Source organism: Bos javanicus, chromosome 12 (assembly GCF_032452875.1).
Source record: "Bos javanicus breed banteng chromosome 12, ARS-OSU_banteng_1.0, whole genome shotgun sequence".
NCBI lineage: Eukaryota > Metazoa > Chordata > Mammalia > Artiodactyla > Bovidae > Bos > Bos javanicus.
Window position 1 is genome coordinate 85251327 of NC_083879.1, and position 15344 is coordinate 85266670.

A 15344-nucleotide genomic window follows, 5' to 3' on the forward strand; every position below is an offset into this window, starting at 1 on the left:
GGATGGAAGGATGATGGATTGATGGGTGGGTGGATGGGAGGATGGATGGAAGGACAGGTGGGGGAGGATGGCTGCCTAGATGGACAGATGGGAGAGAAGGGAGGAGGGATGAAGAAGACCATACTTGTTTTTCTTTGTAGTAATTTCTGTAAGTGATACCCAGTCTGTGACTCATTAGGAAGAACTACAAAATAGATATGGTCTAAGGTGCGCAAAGCTTACAGATTTATCAGTGGCTCCTGCAGTAAACTTTCCTTTGAGGTTTCTGTGGAAAACTAGCAACAAATTAATAAAAGCTTAATTTTTATACAAATAGTTTTATTACAAATTTGAATTTTTAAGAAATACACATTTAAAGGAATTACACAGAAGGCCTTAGTAGTCTTAAAAGCGTTTTGGAGTGAAATGCCATTTCAGGCACAGTGGTCTGCCCCCCTGCCATCCATTCGCTCCCCTGCTGAAGTCTGAACACAGCTCTCGAGAACCAAGGGAGCGCCTGAATGCCTACAGGCAACGACACCGATATTCTGCTTGGACAGAGCTGCTTCTCACACCAGGCCGCAGAACGCGGATGCTCTTAAGATGAAGGCCTTTCAAGGCTGTTGCTTTTGAAGTCAAGTCATTCAGTTTGTGATTAGTGTTTAAAACCCTGAAGATATCTCATACAGAAGAAAACAAGAAACTCAAAGGACACGTCTCCCTGTAACAGACACCACGTCCGTGAACCTGGGTTTGGCTTTGGCAACACACAACTTTTGGTTTCGAGGTGAACAATGAAAACTGGTGTTTCACATTCGACACCCTAGTGTTTAAAAAACCTCTGTTAAAGGACAACACAGGCTTTTAAAGAAACTATGTAAGCTTTATTTTAACAGTGGAAATGAAACTACAGCTTGACCTGCCTAATTGCTGACATCTATATAAATTACTAAAATATATATATATTTCCTTTCTGCCTACTTTGGGGACCACCTTTATTCCACAGGAAATCCGTGATTTCTGCAAGAGCAGCTGCATAGTACCACACGGAGCAGAAAGACTGACATTTTTCTTTGGAGGGAGGGGGCTGTCGGAAGACAGGGCTGCCGGCCCATCCTTCCACCGGGAGGGCCCGGCCATCGGCTCCACGCGGCCAGTACTTGGACAGACCGAGGGAACCTGAATTCTGAGACAGCTCGACAGTGACCTCAACAGACCATCCATCTGGGGGTGGAACGGATCTGTCAGGACGCCGGGACGCCAAGGGGCTGCCCCCAGGATGGAAGGCCGCCCCCCTCCTAGCACCCTTTGGTTTTCTGGTGGGTCTCACGTCACACAGGAGTGCAGCGGACTCAGGACAGACATGCTCTTTATTGCATCGGGAGCGCCCGGGGGCTTCTCTACAGGCAGCTCGGCGTGGACTTGGTTCTCCTTCAGCAGCAGAGGCCAACGAAGCAGGGTGTGTTAGTCTGGCAGGTTCCTATCAGGCACCTTATGGTTTTCGTATGGACAGTGAGGTACACGGGCTATGTTTCTAGAGCTCGTTGCTGTTAGGAGGAGGAGGAGGGGGAAGAGGGAGTAGCACCATTCGTGACGCAGCTGCGGGCCGGCTCCGTTATGTCCTCCGCATGCACACCTGGCACCGGCTGACGTGCGTGCGCAGCTCCCCGGCCTTCAGCGTGGACGGCGTGGGCTTCCTGCAACGCAGCACAGGGGCCGGGTCACTGCGAGGCTCGAGCCGGCCATCGGGGATCCCCGGGACCCCGCCTCCGCCCGGCCTCCAGGCGGGACGGCGCTGGGCGCATCCCGCGGCCCCGGCAACGCCCGTGAGTTACCATCGGAATCCCGTCCCCAGGGGGTGAGAGCTCGCCCAGAGTCACCCAGGTCGGTCTGAGCCCGAAGTCTCAGCCACCGCCCACCACGGACCACCCCCCCACCCCACCCCGCCCTCGGCCCCAGCCTCCTCGAACGCCAGCATCAAACTTCTGCTTTCTCAACTCGATTATAAACGCCCCCAGACTAAGAAAATAGTCTTCTCTTCACACACACAGATCCTAAGGGCACGTCCAATTCTTTGCAACCCCACACACTATACAGTCCACGGAATTTTCCAGGCCAGAATACTTGAGTGGGTAGCCTTTCCCTTCTCCAGGGGATCTTCCCGACTCAGGGATCGAACCCAGGTCTCCCACATTGCAGGCAGGTCTTTATCAGCTGAGCCTCCAGGGAAGCCCGTTAAATCATCACTGAATGACAAGACGAGCAGCAAATCTGGGAAAATCAGCCAGGCCTCAAAATACTTTCATAACTTTGCAAAGATGTTCATGCTGGTGGGTCTCACTGGAGGCCAAAGAGAGGGGAACTCTTCCAAATGCTTCCTGATCCTAGGAATTCTGTCCTTTGACGGTTGAAACGTGAAGTCTGACCTAAAACATGTACTCATCAAATCTTTTGAAAATTAAAGTGGCCATATAATAGGATATGTGTGCAGACTCGCTGAGGTGTGTCCAACTCTGTGACCTCATGGACTACAGCCCGCCAGGCTCCTCTGCCCATGGAATTCTCTAGGCCAGAACACTGGAGTGGGTAGCCTTTCCCTTCTCCAGGGGATCTTACCAACCCAGGGATTGAACCCAGGTCTCCTGCATTGCAGGCGGATTCTTTACCAGCTGAACAGAATGCTGTCCGAAAAGGTAAAGACAGAATCACTTATCTCCAAGGCTGAGACGTCCTTATTTGGAGGAAAGAACAGTAAGTAATTGTTCAGACCCCTCGGCGCCCTGCGTCAGCTCCTGCAGGTACTAAATACAGCACAGACGCCTCTTTATGTGTTCTCGTCCAGTACAAACCGGGCCCCGCTCCAGACTAACTCGAGGTCAGCGGCCACTTGAGACCGTTGTTTTAAAAGGTGAATCCCTCCCTCCTATCAAGTCCCTCCCTATCTATTTTGGCTGCAATTTATGCTGAAATTAATTTTCCTCCGTGCAGGCCTAAAAAACAGTCACTGACGACTCAACACACACGCCCAGTTCAGCCTTATAGACACCATGAAAACCAAGGTTATTCGCACTCTGCCTGCTGGTCAAAGGTACTGTGTCTAACATGCTCTGTCTGAAGATTTGAGCTGTCTTAATGCTGCTGCCGTGGATTTGCTTTGGAAAACGACCTTTCCTCTTTCGTGGTTCTTCAGCAATGAAGGAATGAAGCCTGTCACCTAAGCTCCACCTTGAACATGGTCTCGGTTATCCACCCCCATAGAACAGACTCACGGATTCGTTCTTACATGTGGAAGAAGAACTGTCCGTAAGGACTGCTGCAGAACCGTCTCTGCGGCTCTGCACTGGTGACGCGTACGGATCACAACTGACTGCAAAGAAAAGCCACCGAGGGGGAGGGGCCAGAGCCACTCACTTGAACATCTCGCTCCGCTCTATCGTGGCAAGCCAAAAGCTGTAAGCGTTCGCGTAGTAATTGCAAGTTCCGCGGCCGTGGCACTCGATGAAGGGGGCGCTTCTGAACTCCTCCAGACACGAGCCGGGGGAGGCGAGGGCTTGGCCAGAGCCTTCAGCCCCGGCGCTGGTGTGCTGCGGGGAGACGGGACTGTGAGTCAGCGGGGATCAGGTGCTCCTCCCTGCAGAGCCACCCCTTCTGCCTCCTGCGGTCACACACGGGCACCCACACCTCCCCGTGGCCTCAGGCCACGTCCCCCAGCGCCAGGAACCAGCTGCCGGCCGGGATGGGAGATGACCAGTCCGGTTCATCAGCCCTGAAACAAACGCCGTCCTGACTCTTCTCTCTGCAGAACACTGAAACCTCTTCTAACTCGGGGCCTGCGATGGCAGCCAGGCCGTGCAAAGGATGCTGGGGCCAACTGAAGTAGCCTCAGACTTTCTACCCAAACTGATACAGGGTCACGAAGATCCTTTATTTGCTATGTTAGATGTTACATGTGCTTTTATAAGGTCAAGAAAAATGATGCGTTTTTTTCTTTGAAAAGGAAAAACTAAGAGAAAAAGAGGAAATAAAACCACTATGGTAACTGTTTGTTCAAATGGGTTGACGCAGGGTCCTCAGAAATGAAAACATGAAGTGAATGACATACAAGTGTCTGGTGTGACAGCCTCTCCAGGACGGCTACTTCAGACACAAGCAAAGCGGACTCTGGATTGAGAGCCAGAAGGGACATGTGAGGACACAGCTAACGCCCTGGATTCCCAGACAAGGACCCCAGGGTCCCAGAACGTTCCAGATCTGACCATGATCACACCTCTCAGGCAAAGCTGAGATGGGAACCCCCTCAACGGGACCCCCCTCCCTGCTTCCCCCAGGGAGGCTCCAACTCAGCCTCTCATCCGGTCATCCCAGAACAGCCTCTCCAAGGAAGAGGAGAGCTCTGGGCTGGCGCTGGACACCGCCCCCCCGCCAGTGTCCCCTCCCAGCAGAGGGGGCCAGGCTCCTGGGGACGCTTCGCAGGGCGTCCCAGCAGTGAGGACAGTAGCCAGATAGGAGAGATGGGGAGGTCATGGGCGTCTCTTTGGGGGAACACGGAGCTGCTCCAAACACTCACCATCACAAAGGAGTAGCCGATCCAGAGCGAGGACCAGCCGGTGGGGCACTGCGGGATCTGGATGGTCTGGCTGTGCACGGCCATCACCATGGCCGGAGCCTCACACACAGCACACCTGCGAAGAACCGGAGCCAAGACCCTCAGCTCAGCGCGAGGAGCCCACCCCCCACCCCTCCCCGGCACCCGCTCTCCAGCCCTGCACTCGGTCTTTCCAGTCCAGTGACATCTCATCAAACGGAGCAGGTGCCCTGCTTGGACTCTGAGGCCCAGGGCTTCTCACTGATTTGATAGAGTTGCCTTAGTGTTCAAATATTAAACTCTGAGCCACACTCAACACTTGTCATTTCCCCATCTGCTCTGTTATAAGGGGAAGGCAACCCGGAGCCAGGTTGTAACAGGGCCCGTCTCCCCCGGGGGAGCTGGGGCCGCAGGAGACGTCTGTGTCTCCTTTGCGAACCACAGCATGCTCCGGCGTTTCAGCAATGAGCACGGACCTCAGCAAACACACGGAATGCTCAAGAAAAAGGAGATGGTGCCGTTCAAGGGCCAGTGCTTCTGGAACACGGTGCTTTAAGCCCTGAATCATCTTCAATGGAAGAACATCTGCTGAATTACAGTAACTAAGAAAAACAATGAGCCTGGGGCCAGCAGCCCACGTGCGCCTCCTTCCAGGGACCGTCCAGACCTGGAGCCAACAGACCAGTGAGGAGACCTGCCCAGGGCTGGACCCAGAATGTTCTGCCTGGCACCTACTCTGCTAAGACACCCTCTGAGGGTGCACTCACGGTTTGTTAAATAAGTAAACAATAGCAGTGACCACATTCAAGTCACAGAATGAGCACAGAGCCAACAGTGCTGATAAATGACTGCAAATGATGTTAATAATACACCTAGCTAGGCTGGAACATTTGCACGAAAATAGATGCGACGTGGGAACAGGCCGGAACGAGTGCTTGGTTTTCCCCGGATGTGAGAGTCTCGTGTGTGTTGTGCTACTTCTATTTTATTCACACAAATGCAGATGGATTAAAGGGCTCGATTAAACAACAGCTACTGAAATTGGCCTTTCACATCTGCCACCATCTGCCTGCTGGGCCCGGGAGCGGACAGCATGCAGGAAAGGGACTCATGTCACCCTCTGCTGGGCTGGCAGGTTCAGGCTGCTGCAGAGACGCGGTCTCAACCCTGTCAGATGGGTGTTCCGGGACAGAGTCGCAGGTCTAATGAGCTGTGTCGTCCCTTGAAATTCATGAGTCTCCTTCTCCATGTTATTCATGAGAGCCTGAGACCAGAGTTGGTGTATAAGGCAGAATCGGAGCTCAGCTCCGGCTCTCAGACCAGTGGTCTGTGCTCTAGGGCAATTAAACCATCCACAGCTATGGATGCCTCGCGTCTGCAGAAAGTCAGAAAGTGCTTAGAAGCTTGTGTCCGGGTGACAGCAGAAAGCTTGCTGCTCTTTCTGCTGGAAAGGGAGGATTTTGTGTCGTTAATTCTTTCTGAAATTAAGCTTTAGGGCGTCCCCAAAGGAAAGGCCTTGGAAAGAACCTGTGAGTTTTGAGAGGTCGTCAGAAACCACCAAGTCAAAGTGACCACGGGAGCTGGGTGCCCGGGAGGAACAGGTGGCACGATGACCAAAGGGGAGGTAGATACACGTGCTTTCAGAGCCGTGACTTAGAGGATGTGACTTCTGAGGTCTCTTCCAGCTCAGAGTCTGTGGGTTAGCTAACAAGGAGCTGCGCAAACCCTGCAATGGGGCATTTAAACAGCTCGCGGTGATGGGTCCCCAGGGAAGAGCGGGTCCCAGACCTACTAGGGGCATTTAAACAGCTCGTGGTGATGGGTCCCCAGGGAAGAGCGGGTCCCATTTAAACAGCTCGCGGTGATGGGTCCCCAGGGAAGAGCGGGTCCCAGACCTGCTCTACTCCTGGGCCGGTTTCTGGAGCATCCTGACTCATCCCAGAGCCCCCGTGTCCCAGCCAAATCAAGGTCAATGTCAAGTTTGCCAAGACGGTAAATAGGAAACGAAAATCACGATCTACCTGTCGTCCATGGAAAGCTAAACAGAAACACAAAGGCAGTTAGTTCTCGTTCTCATGCGCCTGTCACGGTCTGAGCAAGAAAAGTCTCGACACAGAACAGCCCACAGGCACCCCGATACGCAGAAGGACATCTGTGTTTGCAGAGGGACCTCCCAGGAAGCTCCCATTTTAATGTCCAGGAGGTGAGTTTTCTTACAGCTCAAAATAAAGTGGTTGGATGTAAGGCCTTAAAAAACCTGACTTTTCTAATAGGACTCTCCCAGCCTTTCTGCTCCGGGTCCACACGGTAGGTTCTTTTAAGAAGACAGATCTGGACCAGCCTTCCACGTGATGGAGCCTCAGACCCTATAACTGGCCGGCCCCCTTGAAGCCCGCAGTGACCATCTGGGGACCAGGCGGTCAGCACGCACCCAGCCCCAACTTCCGACTGCAGACACCCCTCAGCCGGCACCGTTACATCCTTCCTCCTGTTCAGAAGCTGCTATTTCCCTAAAAGAAACACAGAAACGCTTGTGTTCTGTCTCCTTCTCACTCTGCTAAGGCAAACTTGGCCCGCCTTGTCATTCTTTTTATCCTCTGTTATCTTCTCTGTAGAAGACTAGCTTCTCAGTGAAACAAATTCATACATTTGCCTCTGTTCTATTACCTCTGAGTGCAGCTAAGGAAGCAACTTTTTAATTAGAAGGAAAGAAGCAAAGATAAGACGACTGTGTACTCTTCGGTCATAATAATTTCAATTTCCCATTTTATTTCCTACCAGGCAGATTCTTGGGGACTTGAAAACATACCCCAGACATTAATTAGTGTGGCAAGCACTTAATTTGGGAAGTCACTCAAACATACGCATTCTCAGTGGGGAGAGTATTACCTTCAGGGCGCAAAAACTGGTGGAGTGGAGGAGAATAAGAAAATTCTTAGGACATACACGTGTGATGGACACAGTACATCAGTATAATCTTCTTACACATAAAGCACAGACAGACTCTATGTCCGAGGTGTTACAGTTTCTTGAGGACTCCCTCACACCCATAGTTAAGTTCCTACATTAAGTGCCATTGAACTGCACACTTTAAAATGGTTAAGATGGTAAATTTTATGTTATGTGTATTTTACTACGATCAAAAATAAAAAATTATTTTTAAATTTCATGGGGGTAGGGAGTGATTCCAAAAATATATATCTTAAGAAAGAAAAAAGCAGTGAAGATGCTCCCATGTTTGCGGGAATTCCAGAGACACTGCTCGCTCGTGGCAGGGAAGGTGGTCACCCCAGCGAGTCACACGAGATATGTGTTCTATCTCACCCAGGGTTTGCACTACAACTTTTAAGAGGATAACTGACTTTTACATCCAATCCTTTGCATGGATGATTTCTATCACAGAGCTCAGGTATCACAATCAGTAAACAGAATGGCAATGAATTGAATGTTTGGGAGGAAAACGGAAAAACACAAATATAACCTCCGCCCTGAGGACGAGTGGCCTTTCTCCCTCAGTCGTGTGTCTGCTCTGACGGGCTGGACTCACCTGCTGATGAAGGGCCGGATGTTCTCCCCCGTGATGGGAGCCATGGACATGGGCATGGGCTCCGGGGTGGACAGCCAGTACGAGTAGTCGTTGCGGGACGCGAAGTTGCAGACATTGTTGATGTTACAGAAGAGGAAGGGCATGGTACTGAACTTCCGCAGACAGCTGCCCGCCGTGCCTGCGCGGGGAGAGGGCCTCGGATTACCACTGACAGCCTGCCCGGGCCAGACGGCGAGCGCCAGCAAGCACAGACGACAGACGCCCTCCACACGTGTGAAGACGGAAACCAGACGCCCTCCACACGCGTGAAGATGGAAACGAACACGCTTGAAATTAAAACAGACATCTATCCTTCACACGCGTGAAGACGGAAATAAAGACGTGTGAAGTTACAGAAAGGAGGAAGAAACACAGCGAAATAAACACACTAGTATGATTGGAAACGAGCATTAATTTAAAACCCCATTAGCTTTTAATTAGCAGGACGTTTTGCTGAATGGAAACAAAGTGGTTCATCAAGAGAGAGAAACCTTTTCCTGGACTGAACTCCAGAAGGAATTTAATGTGCAGCTCCCTCTACAACAGCCCAGTAACTCACTGGACAACGTTTCTGACAAAATGCAGAGCTGTCTTTCTACATGTTCCCAACCTCCGTGAAAGTTAGAGGTAGGCGCACAACATTAAAATATAATTTGGAGGAGCAGATCCGGAGGAGACTAAGAAAATGATGGCAAACACATGATCCTCTCTGTCCACCTAAACTTACAGGACAGAGATTAGCAAAGGAATTTTGGCCAAGAAAACGTGGACGTTTTTAAAAAGAGCAACAGTAAAGCTGCTCTGTTTTACAACAATGAATGCAAACTGTTGTGCGCTTACTCCAGAAATCTTAATCCCATTTGATCACTTAAGGAAGAGGTCAAAAGTTCTATTAAACTTTTTTGGAGAGTCAGCCTTTACGATTGCCTGGCTCCCCGTTAGTAATATGGTGGCCTTTGGTAAGGATGGAGGGAAACAGGGCTCTTCCCCTTAGCTAGGTCTTGGCAACACCTCGGACCACAGGACCGGAGAGGAACACAGCCCAGCACCACCCAGCACCGGAGACGCAACTCAGAAGGAACACACACATCTCAGGGGCCTCACCCAAGTCCTGGCCGTGCGCCCGCTCGTTGCCTTGCACGTAGAGCAAAGAGTAGCCGTGGTAGAGGATTTTGGTCCCAGGAGGGCACTGGGGGTCGTCTGTTGTCTGACTGTGCCGGGTCACAAGGAAGCCATGATCGACTGATGGGGTGCCCGGGGGACCCATGGATCCCGGCAGCCCGTCGGGGCCGGGCGGACCCGGGAAGCCACGTGGACCTGCAAGACGGAAGAGAAGCCGCTTCCTTAGTTACGCACGGGCGAGATGGCGCGGCCACCGACAGCCACCGCCTCCGATCTGCAGCCTCGGCCGCTCCTCTCTGCATCCCACCGCCGGACAGGTTAAAAGCACCGTGCTTGGGGCAAAGAGACACTCAAAGAGCTCAGTTCAGTGAATAAATGAAATACATGAAATCATCGATACAGGAATAAATGGCGTGATCTGTATTCTTTCAGCACTGGGGGCTCCTGTGGGCGAGGATTATCATACAATTATTGACAACCTCCTCTGAAGGTAGCGTCCCAGCCTCAGTGGCCCCAGGCCGCCTGCAGAAACAGGGCAGGAAGGAAGCTCCTTGCAGAGTGTCCTCCCATCTCCAGGGGTGACCACGTGGCCGCAAGTCTGTCCCAGGGCCTCCTGCTGGGCTGGGCCCTCTGAGCATTCAGCGGCACCTTCGGCCTCTGGCTTCTCAGCCATGATGGGACCTCTGAGTTTCCACCTCTTGGGAAGCAGCTCAGCTTGAACCAGGAGCAGCCAGCGGCCTTCTGGCCAACACGGCGTCATTATCTGCTCCCCCTTGCCCGCTGCTGCAATGGCGAGTTTGAGCCACAGACCCTTATGAAACCGCACAGGGCCGTCTACCGGCCTTCTCTCAGTCATGTCCACATCGGGGAAACACCGAGCTGTGACCAACAGTCTCCCGACCCAGAAAAGAATGATGACAACCCGCAGCCCCGCTGTGAGATTCTGTTTCTCCTAAGAAACAGACTCCTCTGGAAGTCTTTCCAGAAACGTGTTCTGCAGGTTTTCGCGTGCCCGGACCTGAGGCTTCGAACCAGAAGACGCAGCAAAGGGGCAGTGAAGCTGGGAAGACACAGCGCACCTACCGGGAGGGCCGAAGGGCCCCGTCTCTCCTTTCTGGCCTGGGGCGCCGTCAAAGCCGGGCTCACCTGGGGGCCCGGGCAAGCCCACGGATCCCGTCACACCTGAGCGAGAGGAGAGAGGGGTCAGGATCTGCTCGTGGAGAGCCATCCACGGGCTGTACCTCCTCCTCCCCCTTTGAAATGTCTTCTCTGGCCTCCGCAGATGCCAGCACAGGGCCTGGGACCGCAAGCGGGAAACTTTCTCCCAAAGGCCGAAGAGCGATGCACAGGCCGCAGGGGCCACGGCCGGACCGACCCCTGCACGGAGCTCAGGGTTCTCCCCGGCTTCTCCCTGCTTCTGTTGTCACTGTTCGGCAGGCAGTTTGGGGAAAGGCAGGCATGTGGGGGCTTGGGGAGATTCGATGCATTTTCATTTTCTCAAGTGTTTCCCCCTCGGCCTTATTCTGGTGCCTCAGATAACGTTCAAGCATCAGACTTATTGATGGGGTGGTTCTTCTGTTTGCACGCACACACTGCACTCTAGGGGCACTGAACCTGGAATTTCCGTGATGCTTACTTGCTACTCTAAATATTATCCTTCTTCTTTATTTTTCCATTCCCGCCCCTCTGCAGTAGCTTTTAAAGTGGGGACTGTTTAGCTCCAAGAAGCAGAAAGCGTCTAGGTTGCAGTATCTGGAATCTTAAGGATTTGCACAGATCCTGGCTGGTTGGGCAGAGCCTCTGGGCCACCATGGAGAGCACCAATTCCCGTGATTCTGGGCCACTGCTCCCTGCCGCCCCCACCTCGCGGCCGGAGAGGCACTTCTCCCCAGCCTTCGCCCACGCTGATCTAAGTGAGCACAGCAGTGCTGAGCTGTACGTTCCCCTTGCCTTTTCCCTGTTTCATTCTGGTCTTTTTCCACGTGTGCACGTGTGGTCGGTCACCCAGTCACGTCTGACTCTTGAGACCCCATGGACTACAGCCCACCAGGCTCCTCTGTCCATGGGATTTCCCAGGCAAGAACACTGGAGTGGGGTGCCATTTTCCCTCCTCCAGGGGAACTTCCCAACCCAGGGATTGAACCCGCGTCTCCTGCGTTGGCAGGCGGGTTCTTTACCACTGAGCCACCAGGGAAGACCTTCTGGCCTTTTTCGGCCCCTTTGAAAACTGCACGTGGTTTTGATATACATTAAGGGAAGATAAGAAAGTCATCTTCAAATACAGGTTTTCACAGTCACCACCCCAGAGACTGACCTGAGACACGTGGGTGAAGAGGGAAGCCCGCCCACGTCAGCCCCTCCTGACCCCATGCCCCCTGATTGCCCAGCCAACTTATTCTTACCTTGCTGTCCTTTCGGGCCTGGAGGTCCCTGAAGCCCTTTCAGACCCGCGGGGCCCTCGGGCCCAGGGAGCCCTGGTTCCCCCTTGATGATGCTGAACGGACCTGGGGGGCCCGGGGGGCCGGGAAGACCTGTGGGAATCAAGGCGGCCGCTGGTCAATCTCACTGTCAACACTCGAGGCAGAAACGGCGTCTGACGTGAAACCCAACCAGAAGCAGTGCTTCTCAAAAGGAGAATCCCGATCAAATACACAGGTCACCAGGTGCTCACAAGACACCGGGATCTGCTCGTGTCTATTATCTAACCTAAAATCCTGCCTCTTGGGGACTGGAAGAGACTCAGGTCACCAGTGTCAACTGTCCGCTCCACTCTGGATGCTCCGACAGACTCTCCCTGTGGTGAAGCTCAACCCTCCGAGGGCCTCGCCTCCCACCTGGGGAGCCCGACACGTGGAATTAGGATGTTTGCTCTCATCTTTTTTCCTGAAACCCGCCTGACTGCACACCAGAGCCACTGGTCTTAATTTTTTAATGATGACCGAATGTAATCCTCTTCATACTGTTCACGGATGCGGGGAAAGATCAAAGGCGGGGGGAGCAGGGGATGACAGAGGATGAGATGGTTGGATGGCATCACCGACTTGATGGACATGAGTTTGAGCAAAGTCCAGGAGCTGGTGATGGACAGGGAAGCCTGGTGTGCTGCAGACCAGGGGGTCGCAGAGTCAGACACGACTGAGCGACTGAACTGAACTGAACATAACCCTCCTGCTGCCTGAATGGGTCCTGAAATACACGGAGCAATCATGAGGCGTTTCAGGTCTTCCACAGCCTCCCCTCTCTCCCTCTCTCACTCCTCACACATTTCTCTGTTTACTTTTCCCCCTAATCATCCACGTCTCAGTGCATTATGGTTACTAACTCCCTCTATCAAGACACGGTCTTCAAAATGAAATGCAGCCCTAGAAATGAGCTCTGGGCCATGGAGTCCAGGGCAGGATGGAGATCATCTCCTTCCGAGACCAGCTACATCTCTGGAGCCACTTGGCACGTCCCGCTCCCCATGGAGAAGCCAGGGAGGGGCTTTTCTATAAAGAGCTCCGTGCCGCCCACCCACAGAGGGTCCAGCCTGCTCGTGCAAGCCGGGTTTCACTCCAAGTTTTCACAGCTGATTTCCATCTGCCCTCAGAGCCTGTGACAGTCTGTGAATCTTGAGCCCCTCATCCCCTCTGTGCTGGATCGACCTCACACACAGATGGAACCAACCTGGCTTTTGGGACAGATGGCTGGTGGAAACGTCAACTAGACTAGCCACACACGGCAACAGCCCCGAGGAGCGGCCTGAGCATTCTCGGGCGCTGTTTCCTCTCGACCACACCCCTCACCTTTAGTTCCTGGGAAGCCTTGATCTCCTTGGTCACCTTTGACTCCCTGCAGGCCGGGGGCGCCTTTCTGACCTGGAGGAAAGTAGAACATCGTCTGCACAGAATTCCAAAAGATATCCGTGTGCGTGTGTGTGAACACACGCAAGCACTGGGTTGGCCAAGAGGCTCATTCAGGTTTATTCTATAAGACCTTATAAAAACCTGAATGAACTTTTAGCCAACCCAGTAGATACATATACACACAAACATTTACACACATGTTCACGTGTACCTGCATATACATATGCACACCTACAAACACACATGCATACATTACACGCGCACACATGCACAGACACACACAGAGTGAACACGCTTCCAGTTTACGCTCCTGGAAGAAAAGAGCATTCCTTGTAGTCAGCGATGTAAAACTTTTGAGGAAACTCTCCTCTCTGAAACCTCAGAAGTCACATTTTTCCAAACATGCAGCAAACCCTAAAACAGTCACAACCAGTGGAGGGACACGCAACTCTGCTTTTGGTAACGATCCGGTTCCCACGTGTCCCCAGTTAGACTGCAAGACGCCTGCAAGCTGAGCACTTATTTTATTCACCTTCCATTCACATGTACCTGGTTTCTCAGTTAAAACCACATTGCCTGGAAGCGGGTAGGCACCCCATAAACATTTGCCTAAAACATTAAAAAATTAATGAATGGCCCAAATCCCCCATGATTTCTCATCGAGGAGCCAGTGATCCACTGGTTCTTAAGAAGGAAATCAGAACGTCTTTATACAGCCAAGCATGAGAGTCTACGAATGGGGCTGCCATCCAGAAAGGGTGTTTAAATGCGAAGAGGACAGAGTCTCATACTAGCCGTGCCAGTCTCTCGGCAGGAAGCGCCAGGGCTGGGGCCCTAGAGGCAGGGAAACGCGTCTTCAAGCAGCACCTCCTTATGTCTTACCGTGAAACCCTGGAACTCCTGGAGGTCCCACATCACCCTTGGCTCCTGTGATTCCTGGAGAGCCGCCGATGCCCTAGACACACGAGAGAGCATCAGTCAGGAACCACTCAAGGGGCCCAAGTCTCTCGAGCAGGCAGCAGTGGGGAAGCCAGGACAGCCCCTCTGTGCTCTGAAAGTGGCTTTGTGAACAAATAGGGCCTCACTGGTTTCTTAAAGATGTAGAAAGAGTGATAAAACCTCTGTGCGTGCTTAAATCAGGAGGCTGGAATGGCAGCGTTCATTCATTCACTCTGTCCCTTCTGCTCATCCATCTATGTGGTCACTTCCAGGAGCAGGTATAAATCTGACCTCCCACTGTCCCACACACAAGACGATGCCATGAACAGAGTCGAAACTCCCTAAACATCTGTCGTGGCAACATCTCAACACCAAAGAACCTTCCTGGAAAACCTTCCTCCCAACACTCAACCACAGTGATTTTTCTTTAGAACTGACTTCATATCTTGTCTTAAAAGAGCTTTTAAATATGGGAAAAGAAACATTAAAAAACTAAAGAAGGATTATTTTCCTTTACAATATAGTGATGTTCTTATATTTTAAAAATATTATCTTAATTTCTACATATTTCAACATAGTTGTTCCTTTCACAATACATAAGAAGTTGTATTGCTTCTTACATGTATTTATTTGCTTTACTTTATTTTAACAAGGTAACTAAAATGACGTGAACAAGTATTTGTACATATGTATACATATAATCCAGTAGTCATGTATGGATGTGAGAACTGGACCATGAAGAGAGCCAGGAAATGGATGCTGTCAAATCGTGGTGCTGGACAAGACTCTTGAGAGTCCCTTGGTCAGCAAGGAGATTAAACCAGTCCATCCTAAAGGAAATCAGGACTCAATATTCATTGGAAGAATTGAAGCTGAAGTTGAAGCTCCAAAACTTTGGCCACCTGATGCAAAGAGCTGACTCATTGGAAAAGACCCCAGTGCTGGGAAAGGTTGAAGGCAAGAGGGTGGCAGAGGATGAAGTGGTTGGATGGCATCACGGACTCAATGGACATGAATCTGAGCGAACTCTGGGAGCAGGGAAGGACAGAGGAGCCTGCAGCCCACAGGGTCGCACAATCAGACACGACTTGGCAACCGAACAGCAACACACACACAACGCACGTGTGGACACACGGACACTGAGTGCGTATTGCTGTGCCCTGAGGCTCCTTTTTGCATCGTTTATGCACAGGGTTTTAAGCCAGGCATTGAACCATGATTTCCAGCATTACAACATTTCACTTCTGAGGGTTCGTGTAAAACTAGATTGTAAGAACTGTTGTAACAG

At 51.9% G+C, this 15344-nt stretch overlaps 1 protein-coding gene across 1 annotated transcript in view; it reads right to left on the reverse strand.

Annotated features, from left to right (window-relative positions):
- Positions 1-297: 297 nt before the first annotated feature.
- Positions 298-15344, reverse strand: part of COL4A1 (collagen type IV alpha 1 chain) — a 132996-nt gene continuing 117949 nt past the window's right edge. Inside the window, exons 44-52 of the mRNA XM_061435369.1 lie at positions 14000-14072; positions 13058-13129; positions 11675-11803; positions 10356-10454; positions 9255-9467; positions 8112-8289; positions 4547-4661; positions 3391-3563; positions 298-1676 (exon numbers count right to left, since the gene is read on the reverse strand). Of these exons, the coding sequence (XP_061291353.1) occupies positions 1595-1676; positions 3391-3563; positions 4547-4661; positions 8112-8289; positions 9255-9467; positions 10356-10454; positions 11675-11803; positions 13058-13129; positions 14000-14072 (1134 nt within the window). The 3' untranslated portion in view covers positions 298-1594. The remainder of the gene's footprint in view (positions 1677-3390; positions 3564-4546; positions 4662-8111; positions 8290-9254; positions 9468-10355; positions 10455-11674; positions 11804-13057; positions 13130-13999; positions 14073-15344) is intronic.